Below are 21,874 nucleotides of genomic sequence, written 5' to 3'. Positions count from 1 at the left end.
CTTGTCCTTGATGATGGCAAAGGCTGATGACGCCGCCGCTGTCCAAGAGAAGACGGCGGTGCGGATACAATCAGTGATAGGCACCATTAAACTCGAGAACTGAGGCACAAAACGTCGATAGAAAGAAGCAAGGCCGTGAAAACTTCGTATCTCTGAAATTGTAGTTGGTTGCGACCATGTTTGGATTGCAGAAACCTTGGATGGATCGACAGCAAGGCCTTTGTCGGAGACGATATATCCAAGAAAGTGAATCTGTTGAGAGCCAAATTCACACTTCTTTAGCGTTGCATAAAGCTGGTCACGGCGCAGAACCAAGAGGACTTCACGAAGGTGCCCAATGTGTTCTGATGCTGTCTTGCTAAAAATTAGGATATCGTCAAAATAGACAACCACAAACTTTCCTATAAAAGGTCGCAAAGCCTGATTCATGACCCGCATAAAGGTACTAGGAGCGTTGGATAACCCGAACGGCATAACAAGCCACTCAAAAAGACCTTCTCTGGTTTTAAATGCCGTCTTCCACTCATCACCGGGTTGTATACGGATTTGATGATAACCGCTTTTAAGGTCTAGTTTCGAGAAGACCGTTGCGGTACCGATTTGGTCTAACAAATCGTCGAGGCGAGGAATGGGAAAACGATACCGTACTGTGATTTTATTAATAGCACGGCTGTCGACACACATACGCCACGACCCATCTTTCTTTGGGATAAGCAAAGCGGGGACGGCGCATGGACTGAGACTCTCGCGCAAAAAACCTTTAGCCACAAGTTCTTCTACCTGACGACGTAATTCTTCATGTTCCGCTGTACTCATTCGATAATGTGAACGATTAGGAAGAGACGCATCCGGCATAAGGTCAATGCGATGTTGAATATCACGAAGGGGAGGTAGCTGGGATGGTAAGTCTACCGGAAACACGTCTGCGAATTCCGTTAGTAGTGGCATGTACGTAGGTGGTATATCGTGACTGTTGAATGGGGAAGCAGGTACGGTCAGAAGAAGAATGATTTGATCAGTATCACGTAATGCTTCTTTGATCTCCGTTTGTTTAAGTAACAAAACCGGGCTTGGTGGTGTCGCTGGTGAACTAGTAATCATAGCAGGCGCGGAAGGTTTCAGCGTGAAAGTACGATCATTGAAACGAAAGGTATAGGTGTTGAGGAATCCATCATGGATTACTCGACGATCGAACTCCCACGGACGTCCTAACAAGAGATGACATGCGTCCATTGGTACGAGATCACAGTACAACTGATCTTTGTAAGCGCCACCAACTGAAAAGTGTACCATGGTTCGTCGTGTGACTATCAGTTCGTTCCCCTGATGCAACCATCCAAGTTTGTAGGGTGATGGATGTGGCTCGACCTCAAGATTAAGTTTCGGAACTGCTGATTCGGCGATGACATTCTCGCTGCTGCCCGAGTCAATTATAAACGTACAGACCTTCCCGTTGATCGTACATCGTGAAGAGAACAAGTTTTTGCGTTGTGGGGACTCGTCGGCGACTTTTGGTGTAAGACAAGTACGACGTACCATGAGAAGTGTTCCTTCATCTGCTTCTAGCTCCTCCGTTGAATCTTCAAGCTCCTCCGGACTCTCATCAAAAACAACCTCCACATCGCGACCTGTTGGGTCAAGAAGCAAGCCACGACGATTGCGGGACGGGCAAGCTGATTGACGATGACCAAGTTCCCCACAAGAGAAACAACGTAACCCTCCTGGTCGCTGTTGTTTTGCGGGATCAGTAGGGACAATAGCCGTTTCTGGTTGTGCTGTTGAGGTGGTGGATGAACTGACTGATGTTTGTGTTTGATTCTGGCGAGGTTGTCGAGCAGTATTCCACGGTTGAGAGTTGTTGCGGTTTTGAGCTTCGATGGTTAAGGCTTGTTGATGAGCCTCCGAGAGTGATTCTGGTCGAAATAGGTTTAATGTAAACTGAATTTGCTGGCGCAATCCTCCCACAAAACGCATGACAAGTTGTTGCTCTGTATCACGAATCTCAACACGGGTTATCATCTTGAAGAATTCCGTCGCATATTCATCAACGGAACGATTTCCTTGTCGTAGGTTTTGGAACTTTTGGAACATCAACTGGTCATAATTGTAAGGCAAAAAATTTTTTTGCATCTCCTTTTTCAGTTTACCCCATGATAAGATTTTTGACTTGCCTAGGCGAGCTCGTGTTGTTTTAGTCTGTGACCACCATGCTGCAGCTCGATCTCGGAAGCGAATGGCAATTAAAGAAACACAACGATCAAGTGGGATTTCTTTAAATTCCAAGATTTCCTCCACGGTTACAAACCAATCAAGTAATTCTTCTGCTACTGTGGAGCCTTTAAATTCGGGTATATCGAGTTTGAAACACGATTTCCACGAAGATTCACCTTCTTCTTCTTCATCAGAGTCTGAATTGTTGTTGGTAGTGCGGTTGTTATGTTGTTGTTGTCGACGGAGCGGAGCAAAGGGATTGTCGTCTTCTTCGTCGGAAGCAGTGACGTTGTTTGCGCGTGTGTTCCGTCCATGTGCGAGAGCTGGTGTAATGTTTTGTGTAGATAATGCAGCTACCGCGTCCACAAGAGCCGCGACTTGAGCTTGCAGGTCATTCACGGATTGTTGTGTAGCTGGTGTATCGTCCTCGGCGTATTGTTGAGAACGGGTTTTTCGAACCATCGTAAGTGGTTAGTGATACCGGAGCGTAGCAAAGCTCTGATACCAACCTGGCGCAGCGTACGAATGGGTGAACGGTCGATCTAAGAATTTAGGGTTCTTCGAGACCTGTTCTTGGATCGATCAAAGGTTTCTTTCGATAGCTCTTTGAGACCAACTTCCTGTTTTGATGAATTTAATCAAATCTAAACAAGGGATAAAAGCAAAGCTCTTCTTATTAAAATCAAACGTGTCCTACAAGAAACCATATGCTTTGGTTTATATAGATCTCCAAAGACACAAACCGTCATTGGAGTAGGATAAACTAAATAAGTAAACTTTCTAGATAATGATAATAAAGGAAAATCCAAACTAGATAGGAAAAGGAAATAAAACCGAAATAGGAAAACACTTCTAAGTTGCCGCCAATCTCATGGATGCTCCTGCATCACATTATCATCTGATATACACTATATATTTTAAAGAATAGTAAAATAAATATAAATAAATGAATGATTTTGTTTGAATATCTAATATGAATTTTGATGAATGAATATGACAATTTATATCAGATATTACATCTTACTAAAATATAATTATATTATAATAGAAGGGGAAAGTGGACATATATCATATGTTTTTTTAAAAGATCTTTGCACTGAAATTTTAGGAGTTTTTTTAATTAAACCAGCTGGAATGCAATAAAAATATGCAGAAAAATAATAATATCTAAATTGATTTATATAGAACCGAAAACCATCAAAATCCTAATTAAAAGCAAACAAAGAGAGTAAAAGTGGCGATGGCCGCCGCTGAACGATACTCGCCGGAATCTCTCTCTCCCCCTGAGATGCCACATCGACTGCAGCCCATCACCTAAGCCGAACCATCCATAGAAACACCAACTGGAGAGGATTGCAACTTCCACCAGAAAAGGAGTCCAAGAAACGAAGATGAGACACCACCCAAACGCGACAGATGAGCTGATCTCTAAGATGAACAAATCTGAAAAGAAACAAAAAGAAGCGTAAAATTGATGAGAGAACAAGCATGTCCGAGAGACTTGGCCGGTTCAGAATAGGCATGTGGATTAGCTTAAGCCGCTCCCCACCACCCACTTGCCTCCACCTTCTCCAAAGATCTCTTCTTAGCTATAAACTACTGTCCTCAAGCAGCTATTGAAACAAGTTAGAAAGTCTCCAAAAGGTCCAAATGTGAAAGTACGAGTTTCGTTCCACCGAAAGATAACCGTCACACCATGTCATTTTGCCGGAAACCACTTTGCCACCATGGATCTAGAAAGGAGAATGTAAGCTAGGGCCTCAGGGATACACTCCAGATCCATATCATGAAGCCAGAGCCACCGCATGCCCTCCAAATCACATCGCAAATCTACCGGCACCTAAGAACTACGTCTAAGAACTATGAATTTCAAAACTGCCGCATAGAAAAACAGAAACAAGTGAAAAGTAAAGTGAAAATAAAAGAAAAAGGAAAAAGCCATTTCATGATGGAGATGACCGGAAGCGCTCTATCGAAATAGGTTAACGTTTACACTGCCTTCAAACAGAATGAGAAAGTCTCAAAGATCCTATAAGATTTAAGTTGGAAACTATCGTATCATATGCTGAGACAAATAATTGTATAAAAAATCATATAATAAAAAATTAGATTTTTTGTATATGTTATATTTTGAATTTTTTAAAAATGAGTATAAATTACTAAAACTGTTAAAAATCTCACATTCAAATTTTGTGATCCATGATTTAATTATATATGTAATAGTTAATGACTTTTAATTATTCAATATTTATTTATTATTTCAGAATATGCAATAACATATAATATATAAAATTATTTTTATATATAATGTTCATCCCGTGCAAGGCGCGGGTCTTAACCTAGTTATTAAATATTCATCAGTTATTTTTACATCAAATTTATGGAAACTTTACGACTGATTTTCAAATTATCTGAAGTTAAAATATATTTTTATTTTTCTAATTATTATTCAAAATTTATGACATTACATACATAATATATATATTTTCACAGAATAGTTATATCAGTGAAGTCGCGGACAACCACCTAGTTAACAATAATTCGGGAGAAGCTTCATATATATCATATCTACAAGGAGAAATTTGTCATTGGAAAAAAAATGGTTGGGGGAACATGATAAATAAGTGATAAAAAAAGCTGAAAAGAAAATTTAGTGAAAACTACTCAAAAATGGCAATTTTTTCTAAAAACACCAATAACAAGTTTTTTTCAAAAGAGCATACCAAGAAAAAAATGACCAAAAAGTTTAATTAAAAAGGTAAAAGATTATTATATATTTACTTTATAGATACAAATAATTATATAAATAAATTATAAAAGAACTTTTTGTATACTTGAAAATATGTTTTTCAATCCAAATTTTTTTAATTCTTTTTAAAAAATTCTATTTTTTTTTTAAATCCGAAAATTCTTTTTGAAACTATTTTAAAAATTATTATTTTAAAATTTTAAAACTATTTAAAAAAAAAATCCCAAACTCCATTCCACCCAAAAGCCACACTCTTCAAATTTAAACTCTAAGTTTATATTAGTTAATCGTAAGGATTTTAAATGTCTTTTTTTAATGAAATATTTCGGTCATATTGACTCTTGGTCTCTATATTTATAATAAAAAAAAATCTAGTGTTATTTTAGAAAAAAAAATCGATTACTTGTTAAAGCTAAGAAATGCTTAAGAAATTCACAACGTTGAAGTCACAACTTTTAAGTAAAGAAACTGATGCGTTTTCCATGACTCTATCTGTTCGTCAAAGACGGTCACAATCTCTTTGGATTCTATTTTCTTCCAAATCCTTAAATTCGAGTTCATAACATTTATTATCCTACTTCAATATATATATATATATATAATATGTGGTCTAACTGTCTTTAAAGCTGAAAAAATCTTTTGATAAATGTGTATTTTTTTTCCTTTTCTGCAGAAACATGACATAACGAATTTTCTATCTACTCTGTTTTTTTTTCAAATATATATATATATATATATATATATATATTAGTTATATCAATCACTAAAATTCGTTTGCATTTTTAAAAATGTAGTTATATACAAAAGTCAGTAACTTCATCGCATAAAACAAAAACGAAATGCATTAGTAAGTTTCCTGTGAAACCGAAAGGAAACTACATAATTCAGTCTCAGTTACGTCCATAATTAAGGTTATAAAATATCACAATACAGGGAGTATTGAATTGATTCGAGATATATCAGACTTGTACAGAAGTGGGAAACACAATGGCTTTTAATCTTTGTTTGATGCAACCCTATATACTCATTTAAATCACCCGTGAGGATGTAACGTGTCAATGTCTAACTCAAGAATGAGTAATTGGGTTAATTATGCGTGTTTAGACGATCATATGATATTTGCTTCCTTGTTCTTTTGGATTAATGTTTGAGCGAATTGCTAAGTGACTGAACTTTCCACTTATACTCTTGTAGGATGCATGAGATTAGAGTTATATTTGGATCGTTTTTAGTTAAAGGAGACTCTTGGCGTTTTATTCAATAAGTAACCAATAAAAGAAGAGAAAATTATGTGTAGAAGTAAAAAAAAAAAGACTTCAAATAAATAATGCACAAGAAGAAACATGTTTACATAATAAGAGAGGAGCATATACATCTGCACACAGAGTTCTGAAGAATAATTAGAGGAGCCTTGGCTGCTATATAACCTTCATCCAAACCCTTCTCCATCTCCATGTTAATCTGCTGAGACAACAGTAGAAAATTTCATAAATATTACCAAACTAAATCTGGAAGGATAAAGCATCCCAATTAACAACTCATGACACTTACTTCATCCACAAGTAACTTCGGTAATGATTGACTAATTTCTGAAGCATAGCTCTGTTTCTCTTCTGCTGTTTATGGTTTTCTGATTAAGAGTTCAGCAGCTGCAGCTGTTTTCTTCTGAAGCTCTGATGTTTCAGCACCAACAAGCTTATCCATTTGTCTCCCATCTTTAAGAAACACTATAGTTGGTGTAGCTTCCACATTCCATTCATCACTAAATTCCTGTTTTTGATTTCACAAAAGCTAACCTCAAATCCTAAAACTTCATCATGACATATCAATAATTCTTCTCAAAAACACACAGAGTTGCAGTTTACTTACAGCGAGTTCTTCCACATCAATGGTTACAAAAATCATTGAAGGGTATCTAGAAGCAAGTTCTCTGAATACTGGTTCTATCTTTTTACAAGGTACACACCACGGCGCGCTGAAATACACCACAAGCTGCTTGATTGATTGAACGGTTAAGTTAGATACTCAGATAGAAAAAGAGGAAACTTGTTGAACAAGAAACCTTACAATCTTGCCATTGTTGTTAGCTTCTGTGATCTTTTCTTCCCATTTCTCGATTCTGCTTATTGAATAGACATTCTCTTTAGACCCGTGTTGGCTTCTTGCTCGAGCCTTGTTGTTGCTGCTGCAGCAGCAGCATATACATGACCACAACTGTAAACATATGGTGTTTCATGTTACCGGTTTCTTAACATAGATTCTTCATCTTATCTCTAAAGCTATGTCTGATGAAACATAGGATCTACAAGATTCAGCTACAAGATGTTGAGCATATTCAAAAATTTCCTTTTTAGCGCCAATATTAGCAGAAAAAGAAAGAAAAAATAAGCTTTATAAAGAGCCGTCATGCGTATATAGACATTGAGATATGATCCACATACGAGGTATGTACAAAAGATAGGCCTCCAAAATTGTTCGAAAACTTAAAATTCTTTCAAAAAAATGTTTATAGCTCCAAAAATCTCACGACATGCCCTAGTTTTATGCATTACCTTTGTACAACAAGGAGTTCTAGCACAACGATTTCCCATCAACTCTTTACGCAATCAAATCCAGGTTTGCTTCTCATTGGCTCAACATTAACCAAAATGAAAAGCTTTGTTTCTTCAATTGTCACGACAATTTGTGCCCTTGATCGAACCTAGGTATGACTTGTGTCCTAGGATTCAGAATATCTTCACCCTCAAGGCAAGAGATTGAAGGGTCACAATTTTCTGAGGAAAATTGAAAGAAAAAAACAAGAAGAGTCCAGATAAGGTGGGATTAAGACGTTTTTTGTTTTGTTTTGTGTTCTTCGTTGGAAAACTATATCTTCTTCACGATGCATGTGATTTTGAACCATAATAATAACTGATTACTAATTTTGTAATATAGAAATCGGCCAAAGACAACGTAGAGATGATAGTTACTGAATGAAATGAATTAGAAACTTCTTGAAGAGTCAAATTTGTATTTAAAAATAAAGTTTGTTACATGGTTCAATATATTCATTGGTTCGCTAGAGGAAACAAAACCAAAACCATAATCATAAACCAGGATATGCCAACCAATAAAAAACAAAGATAAAACAACTGGACGATAGCATTAAGAACAGTAGAACGTGGGGCTATCTCTAGAATAGTAGAATCAATCAAAAATGTTATATTAAGGAATTTCCTTAAATTAAATTCCAAGATAAATAATAATATTCTGTTTTCACTAACTGTCAAAAAGGCTAAGCAGAACATGCGATATTCAGGTCACGTTAACGTGAATGAGACGGTTCAGGTATCATTACACTTTTTACTTTCTGTTTGTGTAGTATATAATGAAGAAGGTAAATGACGTTATTTAGACTTAGGGATCTATCAGTTTTAGTTTATAAATTAATATTTTTAAACTTTAAAGTAGTACTATCTCTTACTTTGAATAATGATTGTATTATTTGCCTAATGATATGTTATTACCATTTATGAATATAACTTTCTTTTACATCAAAAGCTCCATATTTTATTAAGAGGTTTCTCTGTAGTTGGTATGATCCATCCAGTTAGAAAATCTAGAGTTTACATGGAAAAGATTAAACCGCAAGAGCGAACACCTTTTGCAAGGCTGTCGGCTCGGACGTTACAAGAACGGAGGATAAAACATATAAAGCAAAAGTTAAACATAGAGTGAAGGTGGTAAAACTCTTCAAATTCGACCGATAAAGATGGCCAGTCGTCTTCTTTTTCGTCTTTTATAATCTTGACCTATTGTTGACAGTCCGTCTCAAATGTCATATCTAGATGGTCCAGTTGGAGTGAAGATTTCATGGCCCACAGCAGAGTATAAAGCTCGACATGTGGGGTGGGGGGGTTAAGCTTTGGTTACTAGTAAATGAACCGAAAGCCGTTACCCCATCCTCGTCCGTCAGGACCATACCTCCGCCAAAGAGAACGGCGTCTTGATGCCATGAGGCGTCAATCGAGCATCGGGGGCCGAGGGGTTGCTCCTCTTGAGAAAGATTCGATGGAGGAGTGCGGGAAAAACATTCCTAATGTTGTGCTTATGCAGGTTAAAAAAAAATTATTCTCTCTATTGAGAAAATCCGCAAATTTTTGTTGAGAAAATCTGCAAAATAAATTCGAAGAAAAAAAAAAGACTTGTAGATACCAAAATTTGATTGAAAATATCCATTGTATGGTTGTTTATTGATTGTGTGCATGAATAAATCTCAACATGTAAGATTCGTATTTGTACTTGTCGAGACCCGGCCAACAATTTTCATTTAGAAATTCTATATTTTCTACTTGATCTGGTTTTTTTAATCCTATTTTTACTGGTGCATTGAGAATTTCATATCTTGAATCTAATAACACTAAGTTCTGAGTTTCAAATAGACTAAGGTTAGATGTTTAGCTAACCCAATGATGTTTTGCACGTAGAGAACCAAGCCAAAATGTATAACTGAAGATAACATAAGCCCTATTTTTTTGATAAACGCTGCGTCTAGTGTCAACGTCTCCAAAAGCCCTGTAATTTTTGTTGCTTTAAAAGCATGATTGCAGAGACCACCGAAGCCGGTGTTAAATAAACGAGACGCAGCGTCAAATTTCCTAAGATATTTGATCTCTTGAAATTCTAGCGTCAATCACGACTCACCACGGCGACTCCTTTTACTGTTACGTCGACTTTTTTTTTCTCGTCGTCACTGTCCGTGTCTTTTTGACAAAGAAATATTTGGAAACGCTGACGCTAAATGCAGCGTTTATCAAAAAAACAGGCTAATGAAGAAGTTATATGACGTTATTTAGATATAGGGATTTATTAGTTTTAGTTTATAAATTAGTATTCCTAAGCTTTAAAGTAGTACTATTTCTTACTTTGAATAGTGATTGTATTTTATGCCTTAAGGATGTGTTATTATCATCTATCAATATAACTAGTTCTAAGAATTAAGCATTATGGTATTTATTTATACTTTGATGATTATCTAATTTCTTTTAAACAATTATCCAATTATCCATGTTTTGTGGGCTTATAGAGCCTACTACTATGCACAGCATAATGAAAAATGAGATACAGACAAAAGTGTGTATGACGTGGCAGAGTATGATTGGTTGAAAGAAACAGATTGTCGGGATGAAGTGGTAGCACAGTCGACGACGGATATGGTATAAAGAAATAAAATCTAGGGTTGATGAGCCACCGTGTATCGATCCTCTCTTCTCATTTATCTCCCGTCATGGCTTCAGAGAAAGAGGCTGCTTTAGCCGCCACTCCTTCCGATTCTCCCACCATGTAAAGCCCCTTTTTTTCTTTTCATTCCTTCGATCTGTTTGATTCTAGACTGAGTCGTAGATCTTGGATTGAAACGAAAGTAATAATCTTCAGTGTGTAAAGTTTTGGCTGTACTCTGTAGTGTAGTTGTGAAGTTAACATTTATTTTTGTTTGTTTATGTCGGAACAAGCAGATTTGACAAGATCATCAGTAAAGAAATTCCATCCACAGTTGTTTTTGAGGATGACAAGGTACCTTTTAATATTCTGCAACTCTTTTTCTTCTATTGCATATAGAATGTCTACATCTGTTTATACTATAAGCTAGCCAATGTGTAAATGTGAAATAAGTATTTCTATGCCTATGCATGTCAAGTAAAATGTGGTGTCTTCTTGACTGTTATATGGTTTGTATTTACTGTCTAGTCTTTGGATTTTAAGTTTGTTTGTCACTGTTCCTGAATAGATTTCACCACTGTCAAAAATTCTATAGTTCAGTACATACTTCATTATCACTGTCCCTGGAATGTTTTCTTAAATCATTTTGTATGATTATGCAGGTCTTGGCCTTTAGGGACATAACTCCACAGGGTCCTGTTCACATCCTCCTCATTCCAAAAGTGAGGGATGGTTTAACTGGCCTCTCTAAGGTACCTTATTCACTTACACCTCTCCAAATTGAACCCTCAAACAAAAAAACACAATGCTAATAATGTATTGTTATGCTACTGTAGGCTGAGGAGAGGCACATCGACATCTTGGGCCGCCTTCTCTACACTGCCAAGCTTGTAGCCAAACAAGAAGGCCTAGATGAAGGTTTCAGAATTGTGATCAACGATGGTCCTCAAGGCTGTATGTATTAATATATAGCTTGTTACATTGGTAAATAAAATAAAGAGACATATGTTTAATGGTGCTATTCACCTTCTTGTGCGGCTTTACAGGTCAGTCGGTGTATCACATTCATGTTCATCTCATTGGAGGACGCCAAATGAACTGGCCTCCTGGCTAAAAGGGTTTGATCATCTACTAGTGATTGTTGTCCTGGTTATAAGAGGAACCCTACCCTGAGTTTGCTATTGTCTTCTTCTTTCTGAATAAAAAGAGTGTGACATAACTTTTTATGATTGTTATGCGAAACCTTGGTCTATGGTTTGAAGAGAATATTTGACTGTTCTCTTTTCTGGAACCCTCTTTTTTATTGTTGACTTGGTAAAACATTTCAATGGTAAAAAAGCGTCAAATAAATGAGTGAATGTTAGAGAGTTTTCTGTGTAAGATTTTTAGTGTAATAATCATCTTTAGGAAAATAACTAAGGAATATACTTTGTAATATTCCCTCTATTTCATAAATAGTCTTTGATACTTCTAACACATATTAAGAAAATAATTGAAATGTAGCTATTTTCTTATTAATTACACTGAACTAATAAATAAAATAGTTTATGAATCAAAGCAATTTGTAGTTAATATTATAACTAAAATAAGTATTACAAGACAAAAGTTGCAAAATGATATTTTTGTGAAACATAAAGAATATTCTCTAGGTCTTTGTACTATAAATACATAAGCTTGGTGAAAACTGTAAACCAAGTCTAGTGATTTCAAGTCTAAGAACTTTCTCTCAAATTTTTGGTAAAATTTCCTGAGTGCTCTTAATAAAATAAAGTTTCCCCTCTTTTATATAAATACTTGCCTTCTTTTAAATATTATATAATACTAATATACTTTTGATCCTAGAAATTTTCATTTGTGTTTGTATCTATTATGTGCCTTGTGTAAATTGTGAATACTAGTATTAGAAAACCAGAGAGCCATCTTTAAGGAATACCAAACACGCATTGAATTGACCTTGTAAACATTTCCCTACGCGTTCATGAGCATCTACACATAATAATTATTATATAAGAACTTGGTAGTCACGTCTTTGTTCTTTTTATATGTAAAAAAAAATTGTTTATTTCCATCTGATCAATTCATCTAAAACAACCATCTCATCTTAGGTTCCTGTTCCAAGTTAACGATCTGATTCATGGAGGAGGCGAAACCGAGGAAGAGCTTGACAAGCAGTAGCAGCAGAGAGTCATTAAAGACCAAGAATCCGTTTAGCCGTGTGCTGAATGAAGAAGACGGCATCAAAAGCAAAACAGGATTGTCAATGAGAAAGTCGTGGTCCACGGACTCGCTTGGTCTGCTCGGTAACAGCAACACGTTGGGGAAGACATGCATCTGTGCTCCAACAAAGCACGAAGGGTCCTTCCGCTGCAGGCTTCACCGTACATCGGCCACAAGCCAAGGTGCAGCTACTACGCCACTTCATCTCCCAAAGCCATTGCTTCCTTCTAGTCGTCTCAGTGACTACTAGTCTTTTGTGTTGTTCACATAATGAATATCAGTATGGTCTGATTGAAGATTGTTACATTTTTTTGTTATTCACAAAACCCAATATGGTGTAACTCATGCGTTCGTGTCTGTATGTGTATGTTAATGCTGCTGTTTTTTTTGCTTGGCTGATTTGGTTTTGATCAATTAATAAGATAAGTAGAACAAGATTGTTAAGAGACAGAAAACAAAAGTTTGAAAGTTTGTTTTGTTATCTTCTTAGTACAAAATGGTAGTAGTGTATGTGAAGGTTTTCTCTGTTGACATGCAGAAACTAATGGTTGATGCAGCCCATTCATACATATATCATCAAGCTAAAATCAAACCGTAGTATATTCACATGCCTCTTCTTAATCTTTTTAAGAACCGCCAAATACCTGAATGAGGATAACAGATATACCAAACCATAAATATTAAATACTATACGAAGAATTGGGTAGCACTGCTGAAGCAGCACCAGTAAACAAAATAAGCAGACCTTTATAGATTAGAGATCATATCAACCTAAATAGCTAAGAATGTTATGTCAAGCAGATAAGTTGTGCAGTTAAACAGTCCCGATTTCATCGGTAAGATCATCCCATTTAAATTTGGTCAAGTACTTGATGTCCTAAATATCAGAGTATATAGCTGACTTCTTTTTCCCTCCTGAGAAAAGATAAAACAGCAAATAACACTAATCATTTCAAGCCGCTTAGATTTCACCTACTGACTATGAATAACGTCACTAGGAATACCTATTTGTTCTCCATTTAGCATATCCGCAACTCTTTTAGCTATGCTTTTCTTATCAAGCTCCACCCACCTACAGTTAATGAACATAAGAAAGATATTGTAAACAATATAAAGAACAAGCTTTGAACATATCCTTTAGAAAACAGTTGGCCACGAAATCCACCAGCTTTCTTGCGGTGCACTTGTGCTTCAGGATCTGAATAGAAACCAATTAATGAATGCAATCAGGAAATTCAAAACACATAGTCAAGAGATTGATACGGTCACTAGATGTTAGACTCCTCACTCTGCATCGTCTTCAGAAGCTGCAGAAACTAATTACAAAAAATAAAAGAAAACAGTAGATTTGAACCACATCAGAGGTTTCAAGAGACTCGAGGTATAAGTAAGCATGACGAGACAAGACGAATCTTAACCAAAGTCTCTCCTTTGTCTTAGTCTTGGAAGGAGATCAGGAAGGTTAGTGAAAGAAGGACGGAGGAGGTAGTGACCGTTACCACGTTCTTCCTCTGTGACTTTGATCGATTTGTTTAGGGCTTTGCTAAAGAAGAAATGTCTCCTTTCTTTTCAAATACCCGGTTCTTGTAAATCGTAATCGATATGATTCCGACTAATTGCTATCCGGTATTAAGAAGGTGCAAACCGGTACATTTAGACTTCGGTATTTGGTTAATTACAGTAAAAACTTCATAAATTATTATTTGATAAACTAATAAATTCTTTTGATCGGAGTTGTTGGTTAATGGATTTGTTGCTTAAGCAATAAAATTCATTTTTTTATTGATGTAAGGTAAAAGATACAAAACCACTTATAAGAAAGTTTATATACTCGACTAGTGTAGTTTGATACTATTTTTTTAAATTTACATTTAAAAGATAAATATTTTCATAAATACATTAGTGATGAAAAAGACCAAACTAACTTAGTCTTTAAAAAAAAATTAAATTAACCATTTTAAATTATTTATAAATGTTGAAGAATTATTTATCAAAAATTTTAAACTCGACTTCACTTTCTAAATACTAAAATCTAAACAATAATCATTAAACCCTAAATCCAAATGATTAAAATATTTTTGATTGAATGTATATTTGAAAAGTGGTATTCAACTAATGGTATTTCAAACAATTCCTCCAAATAATTTGAGAAACATATTAAACAGTTATATTAACTTACTTGTTTGCCACGTCAAAATTATAAGTAGTTATATTCACTAGGTCAGTCCCCGGGCTACGCCCGGGTTATTTTTTAAGAAAATTTTGAACCAAATCCACTGTTTTTGGAAAAATGGTGTCACCAACTGTGTTTGGTCGGAGAACTCTATGCTACTTACTATTCGATTACTATGTTTTAAGTTTTATAAATGTTTCAAGTTAATTGTTAATAAAAATCGAAATTATTTTCAAATTTTAAATAAAAGTAGGTTCAATTTGCGAAATATAATGAAACTAATTCAGAATAATTTGGAAAATATTCGTAAAGTAGCCATTTATAAAAGTGTGAGCTAACTTTTTAAGTAGTGTATATTTATTTTATTATTGAAGTAACTTTTTAAATTCACAAACTCTACACAATTTTTCCTCCCAATAAAACTCATCTTTATGGTAGACTTCTTATTCACTCTAATCATTCTTTCTTGGTGACTAACATGTAGACATAAGTAGACATAACTTATGTCTTTTAATTTATTCTCTATATTTTAAAATTGATTAGCAAAGAATGAAAGAAAGAAGTTGAGTTTGAGATTTAATTTATGTGTAGAAATCTAAAGGCAACAATGATAAAAAAAATTAAAATGTAAATGGATCAACGTATATAGTCTTGTGAGAAAGAGAATAACAATCCGAATGATGCATGAATTAGAATCACTCTGTGCTGCATGGTTTTGCATGATCTCTTATTTTCCTTTTGAAATGCTTAATGTAATCAATTGATTTGTTGAAGTAGAAATTTGTTGCTGGTGATGAACGAAGTAGTAGTTTGCCTGGAACATATTGGATATCATTGTTATGTTGATTAAAAAAAAATAGATCTTTATTATTTTGAATATGTCTGTGAAAGTATTTACCTTGGTAAAGTTTAGGAATTATGCTTGTGATAATGACAACTTTAAATTTTCTATCCTTCTTGCTTTGTAGGATGCTGAAATCTGCTGCTTGGTTGTCGCACAGTATGAGTTTCACAATTGTCGACCTGAGATAGTGGTGTATATATGAAGATGATTATTATTTCGTTTTATACTATTGTGTTAGACTTACTTGTTCAGCCGTAGACCAATCGTGGCATCAATATTGAGTTCTGGGTGGCAAGGTTTTATTTTTTGTATTATGACTATCTGCCCGACGACATCTGCACATTGATTTTAGAATAAAAAACTATGCTTATTTAATTAATAATAGAATGACTTATTTACCTGGTAAGTATGTGGGTGTAGTTGCTAACCGCAATAGATTTCTGTAATTCTGAGGAACTAAAGTGTGAACTGGATATACCGGACCGTCGAGTGTGACGTTCAATGCTATTGTCGTTTGGTCGATTCGAATGTAATACGGCAGTTGGGTGAGTTTCCGATTTCGTGGATTATTTATGACGGAAAAACCGGAAAACCCATATATATCTCCTTCAACTATGTATTTTGGATCACTCGGCTGAATGTTTCCGGTTAGCCGACCTTCTAATAGTTGTCCCTGAGTGTGAACAAATTTTGTTGTGACAAACCGATTTAGTAAATAGTGAGTAGTTTAAATCAATTTTTGTTATGGCTTACATTGTGGTCGTAGCACAGGAAGCCGATGCAAATTTGAGTACTATCGGTTTGGTGCTTTCTGATGTTCCAGACATTTCTTATACAAACCGTGATGGGACGCACTGAAATCCCTTCTCTTAGTTGGTGGATTTTTTGTGGAATTTGTTCCATGTAAGATGTTACTGTAAAAATTCAATTTCAATAATGTATAAATATTATTTCTATATTTTTAATTATTACACACATAGATATATTTTGAAACTTAAATTTTGGGCATACAGAACACGATTATTAATTTCATATTGTTTTTATGTGTAATGGTATTTATAGTGATGATGATGTTATTTTAATTTAAAGTTAAATATTATCAGAGATTTATAAGATAACTTTTAATAATTAACCTATGTCTAAATTAACTGATAATATATATACACATCAAAATACATTTTTCATTACGAACTTGAGGTGGCTTTTTAAGGAAGCTTTTATAAGAAACTATTAATTGTATTAAACTACATATATTTCCCACTAAACTAAAATTATTCTTATAGTTTTAATAAAACGGAGTAATTACAAAAATAATAAATATACATTAGAGGTGTTCAATCCGGATATCGGTTTTGTTTCGATTTGTTTTTTTCGGTTTATAAAATTAGCTACCATATTAAAACCATATTTAATTTGGTTTGATTCGGTTCATATACCGTCGATTTTCGGTTTACTCGATTTTATACCAAAAAACCGTAAATATTTAACTTGTAACTTTTTTTGTGAATAAAACTTTATAAGATTAGATATTGGTTCTAAATAATCGATATTTGTTTCTAAATAATAAACTTTTATTTTACTATTTAAATAATCAGTAAACATATTTAATTAATAACAGTAATAGTTTTATGGTATAACAAGAAGACAAAAAAAGTAATCTATAACACAATAATCACATAATACATCTAGCGACATCCATGGCTATAAGGCCAGCACTACACCCAATCACACCAAGATTCAACCTTTTTATATTATCCCTAGGTTTTTACTTGGATTAAATTCTAAGTGAGTATATAATACTTTCTGTTGAAAGCTAAATATTGATAGTGCTTTCTTAGGTGGATTGCCTACTGTATAACTAAATATATTGATACGACATAAAGAATAACTCAAACCAACAATCATAGATAGTAAGATTGTATAAGAGTCACCACTCTGAATATATGTAAAGGCCAATATAATATAAACATTATGTGATCGGTTATTAAATATTTGTATGGGATAATACATAAGTTTTAACTAAAAAAAAGGGGCAAAGATTTGTTTACCTGCAGTTTGCGAAGGAGGTGGAGGAGGTGGAGGAGGTGGGTGCTCCATTACTTTTATATTTCTATCATTATAATGAAACCGATTACCAGTTATACTGATGAACTAAGATTTGTATGTTCTTGGATGATTAAAAAAATTCTTACCCTTTCGCAGTTGGTTGGAGTCTATCGTTGATTAAAGCTTCATAGAGACTTCCAATGGTGATTTCAGTATTTTTTTTTTCAAAATGGAAATAGAAAGCTTGGTTCTTGGTGAACAGCTTAAGGGGATGCTTCGTACTTCTATTTTCTTATTTTGCTGAGAGTTACGCAATAAAAAACAATTTTTTAGGCATTGCAGCTAATGCATAAGATATGCAAATATTCTCTTACGTTATTGGAAATAAATATCAATTACTTGATTGATTTTTTTTTTCATATTACGGTACAAAATTTATGCCGTTGAACACTTTTAAGGAAAGTGGAGTAATTATGGGTTATTGAAAACACCTTTTTAAAAAAAATAAAGTATGGACTTGAAAACCTCCTTTTTCCGTTAAATGTTGTTGCTTTCATTACAGGCATTTTTCAAAGAACATTCACAGTTCGTGAAGAACGATTTTCTAATACAGAAATGTTTGACCTGTTTGTCACAAACCTAGATTTCAAAACACCAAAAAAAACAGAATTATAAGCCTTAAGAAGTAGAATAATGTTTATCAAAACATAAGCATTCAGAGTTGATAAAAAACCTTAGAAAACTGAAAGAAATCATGAGTCAATAATAGACTGGAAAAAAAAAACTTTAAATGTAATCCCCTGCAAGACATAAGACGACACACGAATGATCTACGCCCCACGCTTCAGGCGTTTTGCCTTGCCCATCTCATCAATGTCATCATTTCTCTTAGTTCCCTCTGCCGGATCCACACTGGTTTTGGAAGCTTCACACACGTTCGCCCCAGTCTCAAATGTCCCCTCCGAAGTTGCCGGATTGTAGTTTTCTCCCGAAGATGCTGTGACTGGTGGAGTGTCCAGAGGGAGAATCTTGGTCACAGTTAAAGATCGAGACTTCCCTTGAAAGTTGTGCTTTGTAACTTTCACACAAAAGTTATGTTTCTGACCGATAGTGCTGATTAAAGCTTCCGGGAAAGGCACCTCTTGGGTAACTCCTTTGTCTCCATTAGCCTGACATTCAAGATTACCAATATTCAATAGCAACTTGAAGACCAATATTGAGAGTACCAATGCTAACAGTTCCGACTGATGAAACTTACCTCAAAATAGCTGCTGACTAACTCGGCTGCTTGTTTCCCAGCTAACTCAAAACCAGCATCACCAAGCAGTACAAAAACAGCTTGCTCACTGTTGTCATAGACAGATATCTGTGCACGGTACCTGCCATGAAGAAATTAGAAGCTAATACCATTCAAATTGCTACTGAGAATTGAGAAGTGAGTATAGAGTAAATACTGTGGTACGCCTGATATGTTGACTTTCCCACATTTTGAACACATCAAAGAAGTTGGGCCTTTCGTGGCCTTAGTATGGCAACCACTGCATGATATGTAATACCAGGTTGAACCATGGACCATATCATCAATGGTTGCCGTGCACTCAAAAAAAGCCTCCTAGACAGCAAAGCTATATAAGACGCAAAGTTTTTGATAAATGACTAAAAAATAATTAAAACCAAGTCGTACCTTATTAGATCCCTGCTTGATGTAGGAGAATATTTCTCCTATGGTCAGTGTCTCCCTTTTAGTAACCACTTCAGCATTAACCAGCTCAGCACTCTGTGGGTTAGAGCCCAACCTGAGACAGAGTAGTAGCATTTTGATCCATTAAATCATTAATATGGGTTGAGGCAGCGAAAGATTAAATATCAAAGTGAAAATATATATAGATTTACCAGCTAAAGTAGTCGATAGTAGGTTGGACATCGTAATCCATAAAGACACGTGAGGAGGACATTGAAGTCAGTGCAAGGGTACCTGTTGTATTAAGCAACACCCATTTAAAGACCAAAAAGAGTAGATATCTAAATGTAAGAAAGTTTTCTAAAGATAGAAATTGAACCTCCGAGACTCTTAGTGTTAACGGTAGTGACCAATAACACGGTGGGGGTGCCAGCGTATGATTTGAATTTTTTGCAAAAGTCTCTTGCAGCCTGGTCCCAAAGGTAAAGCTTCATCACAGGTCCACTGAAAAAAATCGTCACTGAATGGTTAATATAAGTAGACAGATAAGTGTTTAAGAAATAATAAAAACTTACTCGTAGGACTGCACATGAACCAACACATGCCTCGCCCTAGCTATCTCCACTTCATCAAGAACTGGGGTCCCAATGAGACACTGTCCATTAACCACCTTCATGTGCCCAACAACATCTATACCATTGTTTATCAAGCGTGTAAGTAAGAAGGCTACACAATAGCATTCTACTATATCATGACCAGACAAAACTGAAACACACCTAGAACTCAAGCATCTTAATCAAACTATACTACAATAGAACCCTCAAAAAAAAAAAAAAAAAACAAAACCCGAGTGTTGTAAAAAAATCCTTCCTAAGAATATAAACACAATTAGTGAATCTCATTTGTCATGTTCTGTTCTGAAAAAGTGATCGCAGAGACTGATAAAGACAACGATTACACAGAATGCTTATCACAAACCTACAATACATTTTAACCAAATTTCAAATCAACCGTGAAAGTAAGAAGAGTGTGCAATAAGTAATCTACTTTCTTATGACCAAAACAAAACCAAACACGCATAGTACTGAAGCAGCTAACAGATCCTAACAATACTACACTACAATACAACCATTTAAAAAATCTAATTTTAAGCACATTGTAAGCAAAATTCTAGATTTATATCTGACCAGCAACGAAGACAAATACCACATCAAGCATTGCAACTCAGAGATGGTGTGGGTGATAACAGAGATTACCGTAGAGGTCTCCTTTGCGATCACAGCTAGCTTGAAAATCCTCAAAGGAATGAATACGGAACCTGTCTTCATCAAAAGGGGTGGGACTGTCTTCAAGAACAGAGAGCTCCGAGTTCCATGAGAACGACACCGTTACAGCATGATCAGAAACCCGATACACGGTTTTGTTGCTTGATCCATAAAAATTGTTGAGCTTGTAAAGCGATCCAGGCTTCATTTTAGGCAAATGTCTCTCAATACGGCTTGGCGGAATGAATCCTTGGATAACAGATCCCTGCGAGAAAATACAAACCCAATCAAATCTTTGTTTTAATTTTGTAAAAATTAACTTTAGTGTAAAAAGTTTTTACTAAAAACTAACGATATAAATCAAGATCTAAATATCTAAATTAAAACTTTAATTGATCTAATATGGAAGAACGAAGAAACGCGAGAAAATACAAACCAATCAAATCTTTGTTTTAATTTTGTAAAAATTAACGTTAGTGTCAAAATTAACGATATAAATCAAGACTTCTAAGCACGATCTAAATATGTTATTTCCTTCAAATCTTTTTTATATGTTATTTCCTTCAAATCTAAATATCTAAATAACAACTTCTAAGCACGATCTAAATAACAAAGAACGAAAAAACTTAAATCACGATCTAAATAAAACCTCTATAATCACGAAGCTAAAAACTATGTTGGGTGAAATCAAATACCTGCTCGTCTATTAGAAGCATCTCAAGGCCAATAAGCGTCTTCTTTAGAGGGTTCCAAGCCTCCCAAAAATGAATCAAGCGGAAACGCAGCTGGGTTTCGTGGGGACCCGGTGTGACATCGCGGAAAAGCATGATTTTTTCAACGTGATCGGAGGTAACAGGGGATTTTCCATGTGGTTTCATCGCCATAGATTAAGGAGAGAAGTTCGAGGTTTGGTTTCCATTCGAAAGAGAATAACATTATATAAAGGAGGAGGAGAAGAGCAAACGGAAAGGAACTCATCAAGAAGAATTGATGGATCGAGATGTCGTGGGGTATTGATTGTAGAGATGTTGATCGAGAGCTGTTACGATGAAGAGCAAAGGGAGAAGACGAAGAGATGGAGGCGCAAAGCATCGGGGACTCCGTCGCGTTTTGTTTTTTTTTTAATATCTATCTTTCCTAAACCAAATCGAAGCCCATGGAAAATCATTTAGAAAACCAAATCGAAGCCCATAAAAAATCATTTAGAAAACCATATCGTAGCCCAAATCGCAATATCCGTCTTTTTTAATATATATCTATCCTAAACCAAATCGAAGAAAAACAAAATCTAAGCCCAAAACGGAAAATACGTCTCGCGTATGGGTTTTCAATATCAAACCGAAAAAGACGAACCCAGTAAACCAAAACAAACGCATCCGGTATCCTACGTGTTTTAATCAAATGTTTTGATTGGAGGAATATATTTGCCTACGTGGATAGGCTTAAAACACTCTATATGTTCCTTTTAGTATAGAGTAGATTAGCCGGT

General features: G+C 35.2%; 4 protein-coding genes across 5 annotated transcripts; 2 read left to right on the top strand and 2 right to left on the bottom strand.

The window, feature by feature from the left end:
• Positions 1–6,195: 6,195 nt before the first annotated feature.
• On the bottom strand, positions 6,196–8,272 carry LOC111215325 (putative thioredoxin H10). Of its 2 annotated transcripts, XR_007339156.1 has the most exons (5): positions 7,513–8,271; positions 7,028–7,174; positions 6,830–6,952; positions 6,512–6,730; positions 6,196–6,421 (listed from the first exon to the last, which is right to left on the bottom strand). XR_007339156.1 is itself a non-coding variant. In XM_048777942.1 (4 exons), the coding sequence occupies exons 1-4, from the start codon at positions 7,549–7,551 to the stop codon at positions 6,581–6,583; spliced, it is 459 nt and encodes a 152-aa protein (XP_048633899.1). In that variant the 5' UTR covers positions 7,552–8,272; the 3' UTR covers positions 6,251–6,580. The 2 variants fall into 2 exon arrangements, 1 of the variants encoding a protein (XP_048633899.1); XM_048777942.1 differs by having other exon boundaries at positions 6,251–6,730; positions 7,513–8,272.
• A 1,754-nt stretch (positions 8,273–10,026) lies between these two features.
• On the top strand, positions 10,027–11,526 carry LOC111214995 (adenylylsulfatase HINT1-like). Its single transcript, XM_022717932.2, has 5 exons — positions 10,027–10,282; positions 10,456–10,513; positions 10,822–10,911; positions 10,996–11,113; positions 11,206–11,526. The coding sequence occupies exons 1-5, from the start codon at positions 10,182–10,184 to the stop codon at positions 11,271–11,273; spliced, it is 435 nt and encodes a 144-aa protein (XP_022573653.1). The 5' UTR covers positions 10,027–10,181; the 3' UTR covers positions 11,274–11,526.
• A 231-nt stretch (positions 11,527–11,757) lies between these two features.
• On the top strand, positions 11,758–12,775 carry LOC111214996. Its single transcript, XM_022717933.2, has one exon. It carries the CDS (start codon positions 12,294–12,296, stop codon positions 12,624–12,626), a length of 333 nt encoding a protein of 110 aa, XP_022573654.1. The 5' UTR covers positions 11,758–12,293; the 3' UTR covers positions 12,627–12,775.
• Positions 12,776–18,099: 5,324 nt separating this feature from the next.
• Positions 18,100–21,490, bottom strand: LOC111215324. Its single transcript, XM_022718785.2, has 9 exons — positions 21,081–21,490; positions 20,377–20,650; positions 19,696–19,810; positions 19,500–19,624; positions 19,333–19,414; positions 19,124–19,235; positions 18,894–19,051; positions 18,698–18,818; positions 18,100–18,608 (listed from the first exon to the last, which is right to left on the bottom strand). Exons 1-9 carry the CDS (start codon positions 21,267–21,269, stop codon positions 18,270–18,272), a joined length of 1,515 nt encoding a protein of 504 aa, XP_022574506.1. The 5' UTR covers positions 21,270–21,490; the 3' UTR covers positions 18,100–18,269.
• Between the last annotated feature and the right edge of the window lie 384 nt (positions 21,491–21,874).

This window comes from Brassica napus, chromosome A4 (assembly GCF_020379485.1).
Source record: "Brassica napus cultivar Da-Ae chromosome A4, Da-Ae, whole genome shotgun sequence".
NCBI lineage: Eukaryota > Viridiplantae > Streptophyta > Magnoliopsida > Brassicales > Brassicaceae > Brassica > Brassica napus.
This window is presented reverse-complemented; position numbering and strand designations above follow the sequence as displayed.